A 22,469-nucleotide genomic window follows, 5' to 3' on the forward strand; every position below is an offset into this window, starting at 1 on the left:
TTTCCTGTCTTGGGGCAGATGACTCCATTTTGGGCTTGCTGTTTCTCTCTAACCAGTCACAGCTCAGTGTTTCACGATCGGCCGATATCTACGTTCACAACTGAGCTGCAGATTGTGTTCTGAATCCGTGTTTCTTCGCTCATTTCTCCTGCCTGGAGTCGACCAGTGTCAAGTTCCTTTGCTTTCCGTCTCTGTTCTCGCCCAACACTCCTCCCACAGACAGACAGGCACTTCCTGCCCCAGCCTGCTCATTTTCCCCCAGGCTGGCTGCACAGCTGGCACCCCCTCCCTGTCACAGTTCTCTGGGACTTCTCTCCCCTCCTGGGTTTGCTCAGCCTCCTGGATGACTGTCTTCCCCTGTCAGTCACTCATTTGCTGGAACTCAGCATCCAGTAGCTTTGTACGATTCTACCACCACCAGGCAATGAACGCAGTGCTGATACTGTCTACCTGGAGGTAGTGTCCGACCCCACAGGTTCAGGGCTCAGCCCCACTGAACTGCCCCCCACCCTACTTCAGATGCCAATCACAAGTCTGTTACTGTGGACACATCCATTTGTCCAACATGCAGCAAACCAAATGCTGAGATGCTGAGGTTTGCAGCTGTGCAGTCAGGCCACCCAAGATGGCTGCTCTCTTGGCTCTCTGTACATCCCTGCTGGACCAGTCCCCGCCTCACCTACACCCCACTCACCTGACTCACCTTCCCTCTTAGTCGTAGAGCCTAATCAGTAAATGCCTACATACTTGCCCCCCGGCCCCGGCTAGTGACGACTGTTCTAATCTTTAGATCAGAACTATCTCCACTATGACAGTTTATCAAAGGGGCGGTAAGGGACATGCCCCTTTGCTGGTTTCCCTGGTAACCAATGAGCCAACCTCCACGTTCTTGTAAAACAACTGGGCTACGTGAAGCTGGGAACGTATTCAGTTAAAGAGAGGAAAAAAAGAAAGGAAGAAAAAAATAACTAAAGTGAGCTACATCAGTAAAGGCGGTTTACAAGCAGAGGGGTTTTAACAAGCTGATCCCCAATCTGCTGCTCTGCAAGACAAGCTCAAGAATTCCTTTTAGCCATCAGTTTCTGTTAACTCTGTTAACTCTAGGGGGCATGGTTTCAGTCCCCCCACCTTTTAATCATTCCTCAGTCTTGAGGAAAGGGGGCCATGACCGCTCTGGCTGCTTCCTACTGAAGAGGGATGTAGGCCTAACAAAGTTTTGAGGAATGAAACTGTTTCGAATTTGATTGCAAATACTTACAAATCCCAAGATGAGGCCAAGACTTTGGGCTTAAGGATACAAGACAAACAGCAAGTAGAGAGTTATGACAAAAAGGGATATAAATCCTAGCAAACACAAAACAATAATACCTAGTTTAACCAGTGCCTCAAACATAGACATTATTCTTGCTGGGATCCATGAGAAGATATTTCTTAAGAGATCAAATCCAGGTTTTTGGGATGACATTTGTTGGAGCCAAGCTGCCTTTTGTCTTATTTTATATAAATAGGTTTTAACTTCTGATGTGATATTAATACATACATAACAGGAACTATTGGCCACTACATACATGCCCCCTTTTTCTGTTAAAATATAATCTAAAGCAATTTTATTGTCTAGTAGCCTTCTGGCTAAAGAATCTAGAGCCCTCTGCTGGGAGGCTATGGCTTGAGCTGTCTTGTTTGCTGCTATTCCTAAAGTAAAAGATTTCATAGTTACAAGAGGAGACCTTGAGGACATAAGTTTGCAATTGGCAGCTAGCAGATAACTGTTTTGAGAATAGCTGGTGGTGTCCTTGAGTCTGATACAGTTCAGAAAATTCAAGTTCTCAGTAATACTGGAGCATGTCTGAAACCACACCCACAATGGCCATCCAGCTCTATTTTGGATGCCTGAACCACAGTTACTCTATTTTGATTTTTGAATCCACTCTTTTCCTCAGTGGTTAAAGCAGATGTACAATGCATGTTTGATAGGCCACAAAACAGGTCATTCTGGTTAGTATAAAGTTTAAGTTAAATCGTGTATAAGCCAGAATGACTTCCCCATACCTCAACATGTGAAAATTTCCTCCATCATTTTCCTCTTTTGATTGCAGATCTTTTGATAGAAAGCATTTATGATCAAAATATTTGTCCCTCGATGCCAGGGTGGTTGCTGCCTGCCATGGGTCCATCATATCACTCGGTGCTAGGCCAGCTTGATATAGATATAAACAAATATATATGCCTAGTTATCCACGTTGGGGAAACTAATCAGACTCAGTGAACAAGCACAGAAGTATGCTAGCAAGGAAACCTTTTATAGGCTATACATTTTATCAATTATACTGAATTGTCACAGAAACACTTTACATGTGCTTTTAGCAGTAGACTTCAAGCAGTGGTACATGTCACGAGTACTTATACTCTGTGACAACTTCACTAGAGAATTTTCTTTCCATCCGAACTTTGGGGGCAAAGGTATGGTTACAAGTAAAACAATAACTTTAATGTTGATAGGGGAGACAAATATTTGGTAAACAGTAAATTGAATTAGTAGAATGGGTCTGGTCCAGATTCTTGGGTCAGCTGTCTACCGCTGCTATCTTCTTCTCATCCTGGGGTGGGTGTTGTTTGGGTCAGCAGTCCTTTCTGTAGACCAGTCTGATGCAGAGACCCCTCGTAAGTGGGAAATATGAACTCAAGAGTCAGTTCCCTTGTTTCACTGTGCTTGAGCTACTTATGAATACCTGATAAGGGTCCTTTCATCTAAGCTGGAGAGAGAGTCCTTTAAATGATGACTTTTGTAGTATGTATAATCCCTGGTTGCAGGTCATGGGGCCTCTGATTTTCATCCAAGGAGAGATTCCTGTGATCAGCTTCTGAAACAAGCTTCCCTCTTCCCACTGGTAACCACTAGTTTGTTCTCTATATCTGTGAGTCTGTTTCTTTTTTGTTATATTCACTAGTTTGTTTTATTTTTTAGATTCCACATACAAGTGATATCATACAGTGTTTATCTTTCTCTATGTGACTTATTTCACTAAGCATAATGCCCTCCAAGTCCATCCACAATGTTGCAAATGGCAAAATTTCATTCCTTTTTATGGCTGAGTAGTAGTCCATTGTGTATATGTATCACATCTTCTTTATCCATTCATCTACTGATGGACACAGGTTGCTTCCATGTCTTGGCTATTGTAAATGTGCTGCTATGAACATTGGGGTGCATTTAACTTTTCAAATTATGTCTTTGTTTTCTTCAGATATATGCCCAAGATTGGGATTGCTGGATCATATGGTAGCTCTATTTTTAGTTTTTTGAGGAACATCCATACTGTTTTCCACAGTGGCTGTACCAATTTACATTCCCACCAACAGTACCCAAGGGTTCCCTATCTGTTCTGTTCTTTGATGCACCTAATATGTTTTCATATCTTCAAATGTTTTAATTTTTCAAATTATTTTCTTAGTTTTGAGCTCGCTTTTTATCTTCTATTGTCTGATTATCTTTGCGATCTTGCGTTGGCTTCTGTTGTCTCTAATTCTATGCCAGTATAGATCTCTAGTTCACTTTTCTTTTTCTCCATTTCTAATGTTGAAATGTTGAATCCTTTCAGACCATCACTCATTTAATGATGCCTGTAGAAAGGGTGACAGTGGATATTGAGCTGGAACCAGAAGCTTTCATTTTGGTACAGTTAAAAAACAAAACAGAGTTTTTACCCTTCGGGAGTTGCGCCAAAATGGTGACAATAAAATGGTTATGTCACTGTGTCCCTGCTTTAGTAATGAGTCCTCACAGCTTCAAGATGCTATTTCAGGCTTTTGTAGGAAAACCGAAAAAAAGGCCCAGTTCTTGACTGCAGAGAACTTAAGAATCTAGGTTCATTTTCATTAGATTCTTAGGTGGATGCCCCAAATCTGAGCCCAGCAAGACGGGGGTGTCGGGGGGCGGGGGTGTCGAGGGGGCTCTTGTAGCTCCCAGGGGGCCAGAAAAGACTTGAAATTAGCATGGCCAGAAGTGGTTTCTCGGCAGAAATATGCTGCTAGGGTTTCTCCGGGGGATGTTTGCTGAGGAAGAAGAACATCCCATCAGAAGAGCTGTGCAGAGCAGGAGGAGTTCAGGTGTGGAGGCAGCTGGAAAGATGGGTCGGGCCAGCGTGAAGCCAGCTTGGAATGACTCACTGCCGATCCGGAGGGTTTATTGTTGATACTTTGGCTCTTTAATGAACCGTGCGAACCTCATGAGCCATCCGCCAGGTGTAGGTTGGCTTTGGAGCAGTGGGTGGGGAGGAGCAAAGGTGAACCTGCATCGTTCCCTGGTGGGCTTGCCTGCGTCTGGTTCTGAATGGATCTTCGTGCAAATTGAGGGGAGAGGCGAGGGTGAAGGGAGAAACCTTGGGGCAGCTCTTCCCTATAAAACAAATTGTGATGCAGCAGCATCGCCATCAACAAGCCTACCGATGGTGAACTGAGTGCTCATTATGGGATGCCAAGGCAGCTCGGGGGTCAGGGGACATCTACAGTTTCTGTTCCCTTCATTAGTGAGGGAGAAACAGCATTGTCCTCTCAATTTCTCTGCTTTTAAAATTTACTTAAGGAAAAGCCACTAAAATCTCCCAGAAGTTTCTTGTGAATTCTAAGAAAGCAAAAAGAAATCTAGTTAATTAAATGTCTTAATGGTGCATCTGGTAACAGCCTATTTGAGGTCAGATTTGGAAACGATCTATTGTTCGAATTCTACCTTTTAGTGTAAACCGTGGGATGGCTTGTACTAAAGTTGTGTATTAAACTCTCTGTCCAGCTCATACAATTTGGAACGTTATTTTATTACTTCAGTGATGATATCGGTTTGTCACTGTATGTTGGGTTCATGCAGTGTGATCATTTTGATTCAGGAACTTTGATCAGGAATTCCACCTGGATTTCTCCGTGGGGAAATACGACTTCTTTTCAGATAATCCCCGTGACATGCCTCTCAGATGCCGTGCATGAAAGTGTTAACGCAAGTTCGTGTGCCCGATGCACCGTGAGGCCAAACAAACTGAAATGTCAGAGTTTGGAGCAGAGAAAGGTTTTTTACAGGGCCATGCAAGGAGACGAGGTGGCTCATGCCCTGAGAAGCCTCACGCTCCCCGAAGGGTTTTGGCGAAGCATTTTTAAAGGCCAGGAGAGGAGGGTCTTGCAGGGTACGTGATCAGCTTGTGCCCAATTCTCTGACTGGCTGACGGTGAGGCAGCAGGGTGGTGTCACAGGGGTTCATATGATCAGTCCTTAGGCTTCAGGAGGCCTGGGGCTATGTGTTCATGGTCATTGAGGAGTTCTTCCATTTGGTGGTGGTGGTAGGGGGTGTTCACATCTGTAAAACAACTCAGGAAATGTGCATCAAGTACTGTTATCTAGGTACTTCAGAGGGGAGCTAAGGCAGAGGCTGTGGCGGAAGGCCTGTCCCAGGAAGGCCCCCATGGTGTCCTGGTCAGTTACAAAAGTGTGGGGAAGCCAGGCCAATGGTAGGAGAGCACCAAGCATCTCGCTGTCATGCGGCCTGGGAGCCTCATCGAGTCGCCGTATACTTTCCTTTTTACCTTAAATTGACAGTTCCTTTGCCAGCTCATCAGTTCCAAGCTCTCATTTTGAGTTTTGCTTTACGTTTGGGTGCCGTTCTGCATATTTCCCGAGATGGTCCTCCTCACATCTGTGGTGGTTTCCTTTCCAGGCAAACAGAGGAATATTTTCTCCCCCGGATGATACAGGACCTGACAAAGCAGGTGAGTCTCGGAAAAGAAAACCCGTTCTCAGTCAGACGTCACTCTGGGGTGGGCCGTGGGGGCAGGACCCTTCGGGTCAAAGTAACGGGCATCACCATGGCCCGTGTAAGGAGCACAAACAAAGGGGTGATGTCTGTAACAAGTGGGGAGGGTCTCAGGAGCATTGGGGGGGGGACGGTGGGCATCTCCTTTCCCCTGTGTGATGCCTGTCCTGTTCCTGCCCTCTCCTCTCCTCTCCTCTGGCTCACACAGCAGGGTAGAGGGCTCAGGGGAGCCTGGGGGGAGGGGGCTCCTGCCCCACCTCGGCCGGCCGGCTGTTCCCTGCTGGGCTGGGGCTCGGGCTTAGGGACTGCCCAAGAAGCCGAGTTTGGAGGGTTTCTAGTTATAAAACTCATGAAGGACTTTCCTTGGCCGCCTGTTCATTCTGTGAAAACTCAGCATCAGAAATCTGTCTTGTCTTGTCTTGTCTTTTGCACCTGGCTGGCCAGGCTTGAAGAGCTTTGACTTTGCAGCCTTATCTGGGGGCCTCGACCATCCCCTTCGTCCTGGAAGCTGCTGAGGTGGGACAGCTGGGACCCGGTGCTGTCTACTTCCTGCGGGGCGTTGAGAGCCAGGGGCACAGAGGGTGTGTTTCGGGGGGGCCCTGATTTCTCTGGCTCCTGCTTGAGTTTCCATTCTGGTTGCCAAGTGTATCAATTTGTTCAGGCCACTGTAACCAAGCACCACAGCCTGAGTGGCTTAAACAACAGACATTCACTGTCTCCAGTCCTGGAGGCTGGAATCCGAGGTCCAGGTGTGGGCAGGGCTGGTCCTCCTGAGGCCTCTCTCCTCGGCGTGTAGACGGCTGTCTCCTCCATGTGTCCTGACAGGGTCGTCCCTCTGTGTGTATCTGTGTGCTTTTCTCCTCTTCTCATAAGGACACCAGTCCTATGGGATTAGGGCCCACCCTGGTGACCTCATTTTACCTTAATCACCTCTTTAAAGACCCCCATCTCCAAACACAGCCACATCTGAGGTGCTGGGGCTTAGGGCTTCTGCATATGAATTTGGGGGACACAGTTTAGCCCATGACACCCAATTCTCTGCACCCCTCACTGTTGCACTCAAGGTGGCTCACGGGGACACACTGAACCTCCCCAGTGGAGCAGGTCGGCAGGGACGCATCTGGACCTTGGGGATGGATCTGGGGGGTTGGGGCAGGAGTGCCCTTCCCCCCGATCCCACCAGCCCCCAGACCCATTTCCTCTTTATGCCAGGGGTCTCCGCCTGCCTCTCACTTCCCTGGCCCTTGGGCCAAGATCACCTCTGTTCGGGAGCCAGATTAAGTCACTGGCACTGGTTCTGATCCCTAAGAGAGGATGTCCGAGGGGCCAGCTTGGGTTGGTGCCTCCCGTGAGGCAGTCAGGGGTGGGCACAGCTGAGGTTGGGGACAGGGGCTCTCAGCCAGGTCTGGTCGCCTCCCATGTGACCTGGAAACTTTTCTGACCATGAATTGCAGCAATGGGAACAATTTAAGTTCATCGTGATCCAGAACACAATGAGTGTGTGTGTGTGTGTGTGTGTGTGTGTGTGAAACAAACATTTCAGCAACAATCCCCCTGCTGCGAGAAATCCTCCATTTCATTCTTCTAGGACCCTTTGATATCCTCAAAAACATACCAGGTGACCCCCCTAAACCAATCTGGGCGCCACCTGCAGGTGGGAGGATCCTACTTGGTGTCACTGGTTGAGAGCAAGTTGCAGAAGTTGGCCCTGGATGCAAGTGGATTAAAGTTCAGGGGAGTTTTCAAGAAACAGGGCAAAACCAGCCCCGTAACTGCTGTAACCTGGATAATTCAGGTCGGAGGCCCGTCACTGAGAGCCCCCCTGCATGCTTTGTTTATCACCGTGTTGCCCCGAGCCCTGGTCTTGTCACAGGAAGATGGGGTCAGGATTCCAGCCCTACCCCTGTAGTAAGGAATGCGAGGCGCCCGTTGCAGGGTCTGCAGGGTGTGCAGTGGTCCCGGGACAGCCAGCTCGGGGTCCTGGGTGAGGGCTGTGTCCGTGGCAGGAAGCATCAGAACAGAAAATGCCAGGCCTGCCCCTCGGTTCTTGCCCTTGGTGATAAAGGGAGTTGAACTCACTAACACACACGTCAGGGGACCCAGCCAAGAGTGCTGGGATGCGGTCCAGGCCCGCCGGGATGATTTCTTGGCTGAGTGAAATGGCAGCGCAGCTGAAACCTGGTCCCCGAGAGAGGAGGCCAAGGTGGGCCCCACGCCCGGGCGACCCTGTCAGCGCTTGCTCACGTCAGTGACTGCTGAGACCGGGGTGGCAGCCTCGGGAGCAGCTCCGTCCCTGCCCTGGAAGCTCCCACCCCTCAGGGGTCACGAACGTAGCTCTTAGAGACACAGGGACCTGCGTCCCGCCCCAGCCCTGCCGTTCAGGAGCTGGGTGACCCGTCGGCTGGCGTGAACTTTGTAAGAGCTCAGTCCGTTCGTTTCTGACGTGGGGATGGGACCCCCGGGCGCACGGATGATGTCAAAAGAGCATCCAGCCGATGCTGACGCTGCTGGCCATCTGGGCCCGTGGAAACTTCAGGAACCGAGTCACAGTTAGTTGCAGCCACAGTCAAGCTCGTGGCAGCTCAGAGCTCGGCTCCCAGGTGTGACTGAGGCCCTTGGGTCAGCGGAGGAGATGCCTGCTGGCCCCTGGGCTGGGAATGCTCCGGGTCGAGGAAGGATTCATCAGTACTTGAAACAAAACCGTGGCCTTCATGCAAGTCTCATGCATGACATCTGGCGTCCTGGTTCAGTACATGGCCCAGACGGGATGGCCAAGGGGTCTCAAGCACTCTGGTCTCCCGACCCAGGAAACCGTGCCCTTTGGGGATGCTGTCCTCTCCACCCAGGACACCTGCATCGGGAGTGAGGTCTGCGAGGAACTCTGGACACCCCACAGGTCAGCCTTGCCCTCTGCGCCATAGATCCCATCCTCGCTGGGCCCCGGAGGATTGGGGGTTTGCAGCCTTCCTGGTGTCATGGCCTGGGGCTGGGGAGACGCCCTGGGAGCTGCGGGGCTGGGAGGGTGGGTTGGGGACACCGGTCTCTTTTCTTTGCCCTCCTCTGCCCACAGCCCACACGTGGACATGGGCCTGGACGGCGTGGAGATCTTCACCAATGCCTCAGGCAGCCACCACGTGCTGCGCAAAGCCCACGCCAGGGTGGACCTGGTGACCATGGCCACCACCAAGGTAGGTGGCGGCGGGGATGCTGGAGCGTGTCTGTCTCACACTTGCGACCCCAGCGCCCAGCGCTGGGCAGGGCCTGAGCGTGAGATGCTTGGTGCTTCTGGTTACAGCCGCAGCCGATCGGTGTGCGTGACTCCGCTTCCCGGGCCCCACTTGCCTGACCTCATTTAACCCTCAAAACCGCCCTACGGGCCAGGTGCTGTTGACACCTCTGCTCTTTGGAGCAGGACACTCGGTACATGGCGGTCAAGCGGCCCCTGGGCTCACAGCCCAGCCATCCGATTCCTGGGCTCTTGACCATCATACTGGTCTCAGGACAAGTGACATGGTGACCGGGAACCAGGATGCCCGTTGGCACCACAGCAAGGCATGGGGGACGCCCACGAGTTTGCCCCTCTTGCTGGCAGCGTGACACCAGGGGCCGTGTTTGCTCTTTCCTGGGACAGAATCTAGCTTCGTGACCTGGGGGGTTTGTCTTCTCTGAAGCTGCGTCTCTCCTCCTGTCTGGTGGAGGTGACAGCGCCTGCCTTGAAGGGTAGTTGGGAGGCGAGAATGGATAATTCGTGTGATGCCTGGTACCTTGGAAGGCCGAGAACATCATAGCTGCGGGCATTCCCTGGAGGCGCACATTTTCTTGCTGGGGTGGGGGGCTAATTATGACACAGTCGCGGGGGGGTCTGAAGCTTCGTGTGTTTGGGCCGGAGGAGGGTGAAGGTGACGGACCACAGTTGACCATTGCTGTCCCCTGCATTTTCCAGAACGGCGGGATATACTTGCTGGCCAATCAGAAGGGCTGTGACGGGGACCGGCTGTACTACGACGGCTGTGCCCTGATAGCCATGAACGGCAGCATCTTTGCCCAGGGATCTCAGTTCTCTCTGGACGACGTGGTACGAACCAGCCCCTGTGCGATGGCGGGAGGGTCTCTGGTTCAGGGGCTGTGTTCTCTGTTCTCCCCCATGACGGGGTGGGGGGGTCTGACTTGGCCCCCGTGGTGGGTCCTGCTGGTTTTGATTGCTTCCTCTTCACCTCCTTGGTGGGGGAGGGATTCTCACCCTGAGGTTACGGGGACCGCCCGCACAGCACGCTGGACGGATGGGATCCCCGGCAGTTTATCAGCCCCACGTGCCCTGCAGGGTCCCCCCGAGGCTGCACTTGGAGCCGAGGGATAGGCCAGGAGCTGCAGGAGGGGCGGGCTTTGTAGTGACAAGGGGTGACCCCTGGTTCCCGGGAGGACGTGATGGGCTTGTTTGAAGAATCGCACAGCCGGGGCTGGCGGGGAACTGGAGCCAGTCCTCGGGAAAGAGCAGACACCGCGCCCGGTCCCCGTGATGAGAGCGGAGCCCGTCCGTGGGGGCGGAGCCAGGAGGGGGCTTGCAGGTGGGCCATTAGGGGGTTTTCCCCAGAGGTCAAGGCAGCACACGTTCCCTGTGGGCCCTGCCCCGCGGGTTCTGGAAGCAGGATTGGAGACCCCCCACCCTCCTCGTTCTGGGGGGCTCCCCGGTCTCACTGGACTGATGACCAGCTGGGGGCACGGGGGGCACGTCCCCCCAACGCGGTCGTAACCTCACTGGGGCCACAAATATGAAAACTGCACACCCTCTGCTTCTGAAAACACATACTAACGTGGGTGCAGAGCTTTCCCATGTGATTGGACATTAGTTTCCTTTACAGAGAGAATAAGATGAGATGAAAAGGTGCTCGTAGAGGATCGTGTGGCTCTCCCTGTTGGTTTTTTTTTTTTTTTTTTAAGCACCCAAGAAGGAAAATGGCTGTTACTGCCAAAAAAATGGGAATAGATTCCAATTCTGCAAACACAACACAACGTAACTTTCATTGTTGCCGGGAAGGGTCACTTTTACTGGACTCAGACGGTCAGTGTGGGCTTCATATGGCATCGCCCATCTTGTCTTTGGATCCAACTTGGGTTTTTTTGGAAACAAGTGTTGGAAATGCTCATTCACAGAGGCAGGTGGTAGCAAAAAAAAAAAAAAAAGTCTCCGGGGATTGCTCTGCCGGAGCAAGGCAAGTGGTGTCACAGAATAAGAAAGTCTACAGGACCCTCTGTTGTAACTTTTGTTGCTTCACCTCCTTGGCATCCACGCAGACGAGGTGATGTTTCATGCCTTCCGCAGTCTCCTTGGGGTTGTTGGCAAGGAAGTGATTATGAAACCAAACTTCGGTTTCAAAATGGACCGAGGAAAGGAACTTTGAAAATAATCCCGTGGTGTTTTCTCGCCCGGAGGGAAGCCCGAGGTTTGGCAGTCTGGGCCCCGGCAGCGGGAACGCTCCATCTCCCTGCAAAAGTTCTCCTGATCGTGGTCCCCCAGACCTTGCTTTCCAAGTGGCTGCGTCCCCAAAGGCGTCCTTTTGTTCAGTATTAACCATGTTAAAGACGGAAGGGCTTTGGAGGGGAAGATGAAGTCCATGCAGACGGCTAGGTGTTCATCTGCTCCAAACATGCTTCAGTGCAGGTCGGTTTGGCCAAAACACTCAGCCAAACGTCAGAGCCACAGGCACGTGGTGGCAGGATTGACTGGCAGGGGGGTTGGGGGGTCACCTGCTCCAGGATGAGCAGGTGTGCAGGTCACTGCAGGTTCTGGACCCCGTCCAGGCCCCCCCCAGGAACCCCCATTTCAGCAAGCACACAGGTGATGCTTCGCCATACAGAAACCTGGGGACCATTGTCTCCCACCCCCTGGAGGGGGCTTTTGAGCCAGAATTCTCTGATTTTGCCTGAGTGTTCGGGATGGAGGTGGCATCACTGCCCTGGGGCCAGGGCAGTGCCCTTCTGTTCTGCCATCTCCTCCGTGGTCAGCCGACCTTCTCGAGGGCACATGCTTCTCATAGCCTCGATCGAGCCTTTGTGCAAAGCTAACCTAGTTCTGGGGAAAGTGGACTGGAGCCTCCTTCTCAGGAAGGGTTCACTCCTCTGGCGTCTTCTCACTTTCTGTGGCTTTGTCAAGGCAGCCCGGCGGCTTCAGTGACCCATCACTTGGGAAATGACAGGAGAACCGAAGGACGTGTCAGCTTTTTGTTCTCTGTCTCTTCACGGGCGTTTCCAGCTTGGGTTAGGCCCACTGTTGACACAGGTAGCTGTCCACAGCCCAGCGGCAGGAGCGGGGGCCCAGCCACCCTGTGTCCCCCAGTGGTGCCCAGAAGCAGTTCTTGCTGTCCTGCACCTGTGTGTATGAGACAATGTCCTCATAATATAATTTGATGAGTGTTTTTTTTCTCCATAAGGGAAGGAATAACGTCTATGAGTTGAAACTTTTCCCTTTTCTGTAATTTGTTGCAAGTGGCAGAACCCCCATCTCATCTGGGTTCAAAGGCAATGAAGCATCACCTCCTAGAACACAGGCAGCACGTCCAGGCCAGGACCCCGATGTGATGACTGCTGGGGCTCTGGCTCCACCCCCTCTGTCACTCTCCATCTGGGCCTTCCTCTGTGTGGGCTTCATTTTCAGTTGCCTCTTGGTCACAGGATGGCTGCAGGAGCTCCAGCCATGCCATCTTCATGCAGCCCCATTCAAAGGCAGAAAAGGGGCCGTTGCTCCTCATGTGTCTTTTTAAGAAGCTTTCTCAGAAGCCCCAGCAGACATTTATTGACAGGATTGTGTCCTGTGCCGTGATTAATGAGTCACCGGCAATTCAATGGAAGCTCTCGTGGCAACGACAAGAGGAAAGCGCTTTGGGTTGGCAGCACCACTGGCTGTCCGCTCTCCCTGGACCCCCAGTCCCTGCCTTAGAAGGCATAACTCATCGGGTGCCATTTGGCACACCTATGAAAACAAATTAGACGTGTGAGTGAAAAAAACAAAACAGGAAATCACGATTTCTCTTTGCAACTCCCTTCTCCAGGAAGTCCTCACCGCCACGTTGGATTTGGAGGACGTCAGAAGCTACAGGGCAGAGATTTCGTCTCGAAACCTGGCGGTAAGTGCTCATAGACACGCACATGGGATGCGCATCAAAGACCCAGAATTTTTTTTAATAACAGCTTTATTGAGATGTCATTCCCTTACCACACCGTTCACTGATTTCAGCACATGATTCAGTGGTTTTTAGTATATTCGTGGAATCAAGCAGCGTCACCACAATCAGTGTCAAAACATTCTTATCACCCAAAAGAAACCCGGACCCATGAGCTGCTCCTCCCCGTTCACCTCCCCCAGGGCCCCCGGCAACCATCAGTCTGCATTGTCTCTATGGATTTGCCAATTCTGGACGTTTCATAGAAATGGAATCATATCATATGTGGCCTTTTGCGTCTGACTTTTTTCGCTGAGAATAATGTTTTGTGGTTCATCCATGCTGTAGCGTGTGTTAGTGCTTTATTCCTTTTTATGGCCGAATAATATTCCACTGAATGGATAGACCACGTGCTGTTTGTCCATTCATCTGTCAGTGCACGTCTGGACCATTTCCACTCTGTCTGTGATGAATTGTGCTGCTGTGGACATATGCCCGGGTGTCTGTGTGGACGTGTTTGCAGGTCCTTTGTTATGTACCTGGGACTGGACTGCAGGGTCCTGTGGTGGCTCCCTGTTTAACTGTAGGAGGCCCTGCCAGACTGTCCTCAGCCACTGCTGCATCTCACGTACCCCCAGCGCTGTGCAAGGGCTCTGGATTCCCCACGTCCCTGCCAGCATTTGCTACATCCGTCTCTGTGCTGGCCGTCCTGGCGGCCGTGAAGGGTCCCCAGTGGGGTTCTGAGCTGTGTTCCCCCCCACTGGCTGCAGTCATCCCAGGGGCCTGTACGGGTACCAGTGCTGAGGGGGTGTCCTTCCCAGGCCAGCAGGGTGAGCCCCTACCCCCGCGTGAAGGTGGACTTCGCCCTGTCCTGCCACGAGGACCTGCTGGAGCAGCTCTCTGAGCCCGTTGAGTGGAAATACCACAGTCCCGCCGAGGAGATCAGGTGGGGCCCTTGGGATGCTGGGGGGGGGGGTCCTGTTGTCCCCCGGGGAACCCCCCATCCCCTGCTGCACCGCCAGGTGGCGCTGCGGGGCCAGCGTGTCCTGGTCTCCAGGGCCTGCACTTGACCCCCTGGCCCACGCTCAGCGCTGCCACTCCTTGCCCTGGGCCCTTGGGCACAGAGACGCTGTTCTTGCCTTCCTGTGCCATTTCACAACGGGGCCAATGATAGCACCTGCCCCCTGGGGCTGTTTTGAGATTTCAAATGCGATCATTCACGCGAAGTGCTTAAAACAGAGACCCGGGCGTCGTGCTGGCGGCTCTCACGGGCACTGCGCCCACCTTGGCACCTGCCCCTCCTGGGGCTGTTTTGAGATTTCAAATGCGATCATTCACGCGAAGTGCTTAAAACAGAGACCCGGGCGTCGTGCTGGCAGCTCTCACGGGCACTGCGCCCACCTTGGCACCTGCCCCCAGGTGAGCTGTGGACCAGGTCAGCAGCTCCCCGTCCTAATGCTTCCCATCGTTCCCCAGCCTCGGACCTGCATGCTGGCTCTGGGATTTTTTAAGACGCAGCCAACAGGTAAGGCGTCAGTGTCTCACCACCTCCCCATGCCCCTTCTGCCGGTTGGTTTGCGTTTGGTTCTGCGGCTGGCTGGTGACTTTGTTTTTTAATGCAAGCATTTCTTGGCTCTGCTTCAGTCGGGAGCCTCGGCTACACTAGCCAGAGCCCAAAGGTCCCACTGAGTTGTGGCTCCGTCTTTGGGGTCCTGTCTGATGACACTGAGTTACGAGACTCCCCGCCTCCTGTCAGTTTCGTGATCGTGCGTGTCTGTAATTCACCGTGGAGACCCAGCCTTAGACCCTCCACAGTGGAGGTCCCTTTGCCTTCTAGAAAGTCCGTCCTGGAACGTACAGGGCATCTTTTCCCCTCCCCCAGGGAGAGTATTTTGTGGGCGCTCATTTTTGCAGGGGGAGCCGGGCTCATCTGGGGGCGCATTGCTTCCCAGAGGCGCTGCTCACACCCCCGTCTGGTCGGCCCGTTCCAGGCGGGGTTCTTCCTGCCCCTGAGCGGCGGGGTGGACAGCGGGGCCACCGCCTGTCTCGTCTACTCCATGTGCCACCAGGTCTGCGAGGCTGTGAAGCACGGAAGTAGGTGATGTCTGGGGCCCGAGCAGGTTCCGGGGGGTCAGCCTGCGGGAGGAGCAGAGGGAAAATCCAGGTCCTGGGCATCGTGGTGGAGGTCGTATTCAGATGTCACAGCGTCGCACCCAAGTCCCAGGGCCTGGGGACAGCAAGGCCGTTAAAGTCCCTTCCAGGGCCCACGTGGCTGTGTCCTTCAAGCCACAGGTGCCTGTCGCTGCCGTGTGTCGGCAGTGTGGCCCCAAGGAAAGAACAGGGGCCATGGGGTCGGGCAAACCCAGGTTCACATCCTGTCGCTCTGTGCGGTGACATCAGCCATTCCCTCAGTGTCCGCAGCCGAGAAACGGGCATCGCGGGGCTGATCTGGCGAGGTTGCCGGGCGGTGGAGAAGGGATTAAATGGTGCAGGCACCTGGCACACGGCACGTGCGCTTCTGTCCGGTGGTTTTCAGATCAGGAAGTGCTGGCCGACGTCCGGACCATTGTGAACCAGACCAGCTACACCCCCCAGGACCCCCGGGAGCTCTGCGGCCGCGTCCTGACCACCTGCTACATGGCCAGTGAGAACTCCTCCCGGGAGACGTGCAACAGAGCCGGAGATCTCGCCCAGCAGATCGGAAGGTAGCTGGTCAGGGGCATCGGGCACGGCCAGGTGGCGGTGACGGCGGGAAGCTCCACCCAAGGCCACGTTTGTGGGTCAGTGAGCACCCCGGAGGCGAGCAGGTTCCCTCCTCACCCCCCTCCAGCTGGGAGCACAGACAGGCCCTCGCCCCTCCCGGGAGCGTGCCCCGCCCTCTGCCCCCTTCCACCTGGCGGCCTCTGTGCCTGAGGAAGGTGGAGAGAGGGCATCTTTCCACACAGGGAGACTCGGCTCCATTCAGAATGTTCCATTTATTCTGCCTCCAAGGGAAAAACAAGAGGCCGCCCATTCTGTATGCGGAGCTCAGCTAAAAGCTGTCCCCGCCCAGCAGTTCTCCCAGGGAGATGCCCAAAGGAAGTGAAAGCAGGGACATGAACAAATATTTACACATCTGTGTCCGTGACAGCGTATTCACAACAGCCAGAACAACTCAAATGTCCATCGACGGTTGAATAGGTAACCAAAAGGTGGTCTGTTCATACAAGGGGATGATATTCAGCCTTAGAAAGGAATGAAGCGCTGACGCAGGCTACAATGTGGATGAACCTGGAAAACATCCTGAGTGAAAGAAGCCAGTCACAAAAGGACAGATATTGTGTGATTCCATTTCTTTGAAATGTCCAGAATAGGCGGATCCACAGAGACAGAAAGTGGGTCAGTTGTCCTCGGGGGCTGGAAGAGGAGGGGGTGGGGAGAGACCGCTCATGGGCACAGGGTTTCCTTCTGGGCTGATGGAAAGTTCTGGAACTAGAGGTGACGTCGTCAGTGTATTCCGTGCTGCTGAATGGGGCACTTGAAAATGGTAAATTCTGTGTTCTGTGTTTTTGTTTTACTGTCTGCACACCTTCCCTTTCTCTTCTCAGCCGCCACGTCGGTCTCAACATCGACCCAGCCGTGAAGGCCGTCATGGGCATCTTCAGCCTGGTGACGGGTAAAAGCCCTGTGTTTGCAGCTCACGGAGGAAGCAGCCGGGAGAGCCTGGCCCTGCAGAACGTACAGGTGTACCTCCCAGATGGGGCCGTTGTCCCCACTCGGGGGCCGCGGGGAACCCGGGGGACAGCCGGCACCGGGCTCAGCAGCCTGCCTGAGAGACCCTGAGTGTGCGGCCTCGTGACGAGGATGGGGGTCTGCGTGTGCGTGCGTGCGTGTGCGTGAGTGTGCGCATCAGCGTGAGGGTCTGTGAACGTGGGGTGTGTGTGCAAGTGCGTGCGTTTTCTGCATCTTTGGGGGGCGGCTCAGACGCAGCCCCACCTTCCAGGCGGCTGCAGGGGAGCTGGACCCTGCATGGTCCGTGGAGGGAAAGAGGGGGCCTGGGCTACAGCTGCCTGGGTCTGTCCTGTCTCTCTGTCCCCTTTCTGCGGGTGCAGGTGACCTTGCCCAGCAGTGCAGGGAGTGACAGGAGGGACCGCGGCCTCCCCCGCTGGCTTTGCAGCCCTGTCTCACCGCGGCCTCGGGCTTTGGTCCTTCCATCTGTGTGGCTGAGCGCAGGAGCCCGCGGTGCGGGTGCGGGGACCACGGGCTCCCGGACCCTCTGGACGCTGGAAGCTCCGGCATCACTTAAACTTTCCTGTCCTCCTGAGGCTGCTGGGAAAGCCCCTGCCCCGGGCGGCAGGGAGGCGGTGTTAGCATGCACGTCCCCCACCCCCGCCCCGCGCGGATGACGTTCCCCTCCTGTGGTCCAGGCGCGGGTGAGGATGGTCATTGCCTACCTCTTTGCTCAGCTGAGCCTCTGGTCCCGGGGCGCCCCAGGCAGACTTCTCGTGCTTGGATCTGCCAACGTGGATGAGAGGTGTGTGGCCCTTGATCTGGATGAGTCCCCTGGTTGACCCACGGCCACTCAGGCCGGGTCTGTGTCTCCCACGCTCTGCCTTAGCTCCTGATGCATCTTTGAGAGCAGCTGAGGGGGGGAAGAGGCACAGGGGTCAGGTGAAAATGGTCATCTCTTCTGGCCTGTAAATCCCGGCCCTTGCCCACGGACCGGACCCTGTTCCTACCGTCAGCCATCCGTTTAACGGGACAGGGAGTGATGTTACACCCACCTCGGGGTTGCTTGAAGGAGCCCCGCTCAGGGCGGCGCAAGTTTTAATCCCCGCTGTCTGGGACCCAGGGGGTCTTACACCCCGGCTTTGCACCCTCGTGGGAGCCTGGAGGGCTGAGTGGTTGGTCTTTCTCTTGAAAAGTGGGGAGAGGTCAGCCGTGTGAGTGCAGGTGGGACAAAGGCCAAACAGTACCCACAGCACAGGTCAGCAATGGCCTTGGAGTGGGGGGAGCTTGGGATGCAGGTGGAGAGCTGCGGTCATCCAGTGGTCCAGCGAGAATATGGTAGCAGTGGTGGTGGGGTGAAGAGGGACGGACGCATCGAAGGGGTGAGTGTCGTGGGGTTGAGGTGACAAGTGGGCACAAAGTCGGTGGCTTCAAGACGCAAATGAATTATCTTACAGTTCGGTAGGATAGGGGTTCAACACGGATCTCACTGGGCCAAAGTCAAGGTGGCACAGGGCCGGTTCCTTCTGGAGGCTCCAGGAGAGAAGCTGTTCCTCGCCTTTTCCAGCTCCTGGGGGCGCCTGCGTCCTTTGGCATGTGGCCCCTTCCTCTGTCTGCAGAGCCAATGGTGCAGATTCTCTGTGCCTTTCCTGTGGCCACAGCTCCCACTGACTGACGCCCCCCTCCCACCAGTTCTCTCTTCCACATTTAAGGACCCTTGTGATTGCATTTAGGGCCCACCCCATAATCCAGGGGAATCACCCATCTCAGGGTCCTCAGCCTCATCTCATCTGCGGAGTTCCTTTCACCCTGTATGTGTATGTATACAGGTTCCGGGTATTAGGATGTGGGCACTCTGGGGGCCACTCTGCCCACCGCAGGAGGTGTCTAGCAGTGGGGAGGTGGCCCTGCTTCTGTCGGCTCGGCGTCCGTGTGCACTGAGGTCCTGCCCCTCCCTCTCAAGGACCTCCACCCCTCAGCTCCCCGCTCCGCTGGCCCCAGCCCTCCCCCCCCCGACGGGCCGCTTCCAGGCTGCTGCTCAGTCCCCAAGCTGCTTCCCGGCCCAGACGTCTCGTCTGGCTTGCTGGATACTCCTCCTCGGCTGTCCGTAGCCTCTGCCCCTTCCCCAGTCTGCCCCAGCACATCAGGCTTCTCCAAGACCCTTGAATCTGCCAAGCTCTGGCCCCAGGGCCCTGGAAGAAGCGAGTCTTCGGATGCCCAGGGGCTGGATGGCCAGGCCCCCAGGTTCGTGGAGTCTGCAGCCCCTCGGGTCTGCTGCGTGGACACTGCGTGTTCTTTCTCCTGCTGCAGCCTCCTCGGCTACCTGACCAAGTACGACTGCTCCAGCGCAGACGTCAACCCCATAGGCGGGATCAGCAAGACGGACCTGAGAGCCTTCGTCCAGCTCTGCATGGAGCGCTTCGAGCTTCCCGCCCTGCAGAGGTGCGTGTGCGCCCACGAGGCCTCAGCTGTGGCCCCTGAGCCACCGGGTATGCGTCTCAGCACAGCCCCGGGCCACCCTCGCCCCCCTCAGCCACCTTCCGTAGCTCCCGTCTCCTGATGGAAAGAGTCCTGCCCTGCAGGGGTGCTTGGGGTCCCAGGACCAGGCCCCCCCTTCCTTCCCGTCGGTGCTGCCCTGGCTCTGGCCAGGTCAGGCAGCCGCTGCTTCCCTCTCCCCCTCACCACCCTTCTCCCGCCGTCGTAAGGCCGGGAGGTCTGTGTATCCCTGCATCTTCGAGCTGAGCAGCGCCTGGTGCTTTCATGGCATCTGTTGAGTTAATACGCAGGTGTTGTCACTGACCTCTGTGTGTCTTGGCCACAGCATCCTGGCGGCGCCGGCCACTGCCGAGCTGGAGCCCTTGGCCCATGGACGGGTGTCCCAGACTGACGAGGTAACGGCGGTGGCTTTGTCACTGTGCTTCTTCCCCCACCTCCCTGCTGCTGGGTTCCTTCCTGGCCTCCTTTCTGCCCCAACAAGCCATGCTCCATCGCTGGGTTCCCGGGCTGGGAGCCCAGGGCTCAGCGTCATCCATTGCTGGCCTCCAGTGTTCAATTCAGGTCTCTCGAGGTTGGGGCCGGGAGGGAGGTGATGAGGCGAGTGGTGGGTGGGCCTCGGTTCCATCTCCAGCAGAAGTTTTAACCTGTCCTCCAGCGCTGACTTGTTGTCACTCATGAGATGCATCTCTTTTGTCCCCAGGAAGACATGGGAGTGACCTACGCGGAGCTGTCGGTCTACGGGAGGCTCCGGAAGATCGCCAAGATGGGGCCGTATAGCATGTTCTGCAAACTCCTCTACATGTGGAAGGACGTCTGCACCCCCAGACAGGTAAGCCATGTGCAGTGTCCTCAGGGGGTCGGCAGGTAAGGTCACCTGGTGGGTGGGTTTGACTCACAGGAGCAGGTGGCCACGGTGTGACCTTAAAATGAGAACACTCTCTCTGTCTAAGGAGCTACGGCCCAGTTTTCGGCTCTCAGCAGCCCGGGCCTTCCTTCTGCCCTGGCTGAGTCTGTCTGAGTGGGGCTGGACCCCATCATAACCAGCAAGCTCCTCCTTCTCCTCTTTGGGGGGCAGAGGGCAAACTCTGAGGTTGGAATATCGCTGCTTTTCTGCGAGTTGTCAGGCTCCTTAGGGCTGAAGCCCACAGACGGAGTGGTCCCCGCAGAACCGCCTGGAAGCCTCATGAGATACATCTTCCCGGGACCCCTGACCAGGTCTCCTGATGCAGCTTCCGCGGTGCTGGAGTCAGGAGCCCGCATCTTCAAAGCTCATCCCGCTTCCCCAGCCCGAGCAGTGGCACCGGTCCACTCCTGCCTTCGGGGGGTTCAAACGCAGCCGTGTTGCAGGGGGTGGGTGCTGTCAGCTGGCACAGCCCAGGGCAGTGCTGCCAGGAACACCAGCCTGGGGTCTTTCCGGCTTTGCCAGCATCAGGCCCTGTGCATCCCTCGCCTCCCAGGTGGCCGACAAAGTGAAGCGATTTTTCTCGAAGTATTCCATGAATAGACACAAAATGACCACACTGACCCCCGCGTATCACGCCGAGAGCTACAGCCCAGACGACAACAGGTTCGATCTGCGGCCGTTTCTGTACAACACCCGCTGGCCTTGGCAGTTCCGCTGCATAGAAACTCAGGTAAATCAGGCAAAAATGGTTTTTCTCCCTGTTAAATGTCTGTTGAGGGAATATCAGCTCATTTCCATTGAGGACTGAGAAGCTTTTTAATATGTACGGTGGCGTTTTTTAGCGTCCTTCTTTCTGCAAAGGTTTCAAGTAGGTTTCAAGTCAATCAGAGCATGAGCTATTTTTGGCTGTGCTGAGGATGCTAAAATTAGGGGCTACAACACTGTGTCAGTGTGGTACCAATCACCGTGATTTCTAGACTACTAGGCTATCCAACTGGCTTCACATCTTCTAAAGCATCTGTTTTTCCTCTTTTCCCCTAATTACCTAATAGTAGAACCATCTTGCCTGAGAATTCAGGCTTCTTTTATACTAAAAGGGGAGGGACTACAGTCAAACATTTCCTGGCTCCAGGGGGGATGTGTTTTTTTCTTCCTCCCTGCAGCCATTCATAGGTGGGCCTGGTTAGGATGTTTCCTGTGAGCTAAACAAAGATATTTTAGCTTAATGTTCATGACCGGGGAGGCAGGGTTCCCAGAGATGGGCCATTATGTGTAATTTAAGCTTATAGGCAATATCCCTTTAGTGATGAACTTGTAAAAGAATTAGCGCAGCGGCCGGTGCTAGCCGGCGGGGAACGGGGAGCATCCATGAGGAGATGATGGGCAAACTGAGATGGGACGCAAGCAACACCGCACGTCCGTGGCCGTGGCCCTCATCCAGGGGCCGTCAGGCAACGTCTGGAGACATTTTTGGTTATCATACCTGGGGTGGGGGCTGTGCTGCCGCATCTAGTGGGCAGAGTCCAGGGATGCCGCTAAAACAACCCGTGGTGCACAGCACAGCCTTCTCCCCCCGCCAAGTATTAGTCAGCCGTGGGGCCTCGCTTCCACCAGTACACACTCAGGAGTGGGTTCCCTCACCTCAGGCCTGGGGCTCAGAGGGTGTGCAGAGACCCTCAAATGGAGAAAAACACATGTGGGTAAAGATGGAACTCACCTGGAGTCTTCTAGCCCAGCAGTGACCCCCGTGCCCGGGCCAAGGCACATCCTTCCGGACTCCGGATCCACCCACATCTCATCACTGAAGATGCTGTCGGAGGACCTGCTTTTTCAGTCCCGTGACCGCGACCCTCTTTCGGGTGAATCGGTGCATTGTGACGGCCTAGCCGTTCAGGTCCTCGTGGTGACGCTGCGTCTTCTCTTCTAGGTCCTCCAGCTGGAGAGAAGACAGCGTCAGGACCTGGACGGCGTGGACTGAGCCCGGGTCCTGCGCAGAGGGCTCCCCTCCCGCGAGGATGCGCGTTGCACGTCTGCCTTGCTGGTGGCTGTGAGCGGGAACGGCTGGCGTGTCGACAAGCCCCGTCTGACATGTTTCAAGGAGAGGGATCTTTTCAGTCTAGTTTCTTTAAAAAAGGCTGAAATACAAGAGGATGCGATTTTAAACCCTCTTCTTTTTTTTTAAAATTAAAAAATTAATTTAAAAAAATTAATTTTTATTGGCATATAGTTGATTTACAATGTTGTGTTAGTTTCTGCTGTACGGCAAAGTGAATCAGCTATACGTATACATATATCCGCTCTCTTTTAGATTCTTTTCCCATAGAGGGCATTACAGAGTCTGAGTAGCGCTCCCTGTGCTGTACAGCAGGTATTGGGATGGACATACACAAACTACTATATATAAACCCTC

At 54.5% G+C, this 22,469-nt stretch overlaps 1 protein-coding gene across 1 annotated transcript in view; it reads left to right on the forward strand.

Annotated features, from left to right (window-relative positions):
• The window catches only part of NADSYN1 (NAD synthetase 1), a 36,357-nt gene extending 14,134 nt beyond the window's left edge, over nucleotides 1-22,223 (forward strand). The window contains exons 8-23 of the mRNA XM_061202245.1: nucleotides 5,699-5,750; nucleotides 8,602-8,690; nucleotides 8,865-8,982; nucleotides 9,738-9,869; nucleotides 12,841-12,915; nucleotides 13,773-13,897; nucleotides 14,428-14,476; nucleotides 14,943-15,045; nucleotides 15,488-15,656; nucleotides 16,539-16,674; nucleotides 17,358-17,464; nucleotides 18,970-19,101; nucleotides 19,481-19,550; nucleotides 19,856-19,984; nucleotides 20,613-20,789; nucleotides 21,987-22,223. Coding sequence (XP_061058228.1) covers nucleotides 5,699-5,750; nucleotides 8,602-8,690; nucleotides 8,865-8,982; nucleotides 9,738-9,869; nucleotides 12,841-12,915; nucleotides 13,773-13,897; nucleotides 14,428-14,476; nucleotides 14,943-15,045; nucleotides 15,488-15,656; nucleotides 16,539-16,674; nucleotides 17,358-17,464; nucleotides 18,970-19,101; nucleotides 19,481-19,550; nucleotides 19,856-19,984; nucleotides 20,613-20,789; nucleotides 21,987-22,037 — 1,714 coding nt within the window. The 3' untranslated portion in view covers nucleotides 22,038-22,223. The remainder of the gene's footprint in view (nucleotides 1-5,698; nucleotides 5,751-8,601; nucleotides 8,691-8,864; nucleotides 8,983-9,737; nucleotides 9,870-12,840; nucleotides 12,916-13,772; nucleotides 13,898-14,427; nucleotides 14,477-14,942; nucleotides 15,046-15,487; nucleotides 15,657-16,538; nucleotides 16,675-17,357; nucleotides 17,465-18,969; nucleotides 19,102-19,480; nucleotides 19,551-19,855; nucleotides 19,985-20,612; nucleotides 20,790-21,986) is intronic.
• The last annotated feature ends 246 nt before the right edge of the window (nucleotides 22,224-22,469 follow it).

This window comes from Eubalaena glacialis, chromosome 10, assembly GCF_028564815.1.
Source record: "Eubalaena glacialis isolate mEubGla1 chromosome 10, mEubGla1.1.hap2.+ XY, whole genome shotgun sequence".
Taxonomy (NCBI): Eukaryota; Metazoa; Chordata; class Mammalia; order Artiodactyla; family Balaenidae; genus Eubalaena; species Eubalaena glacialis.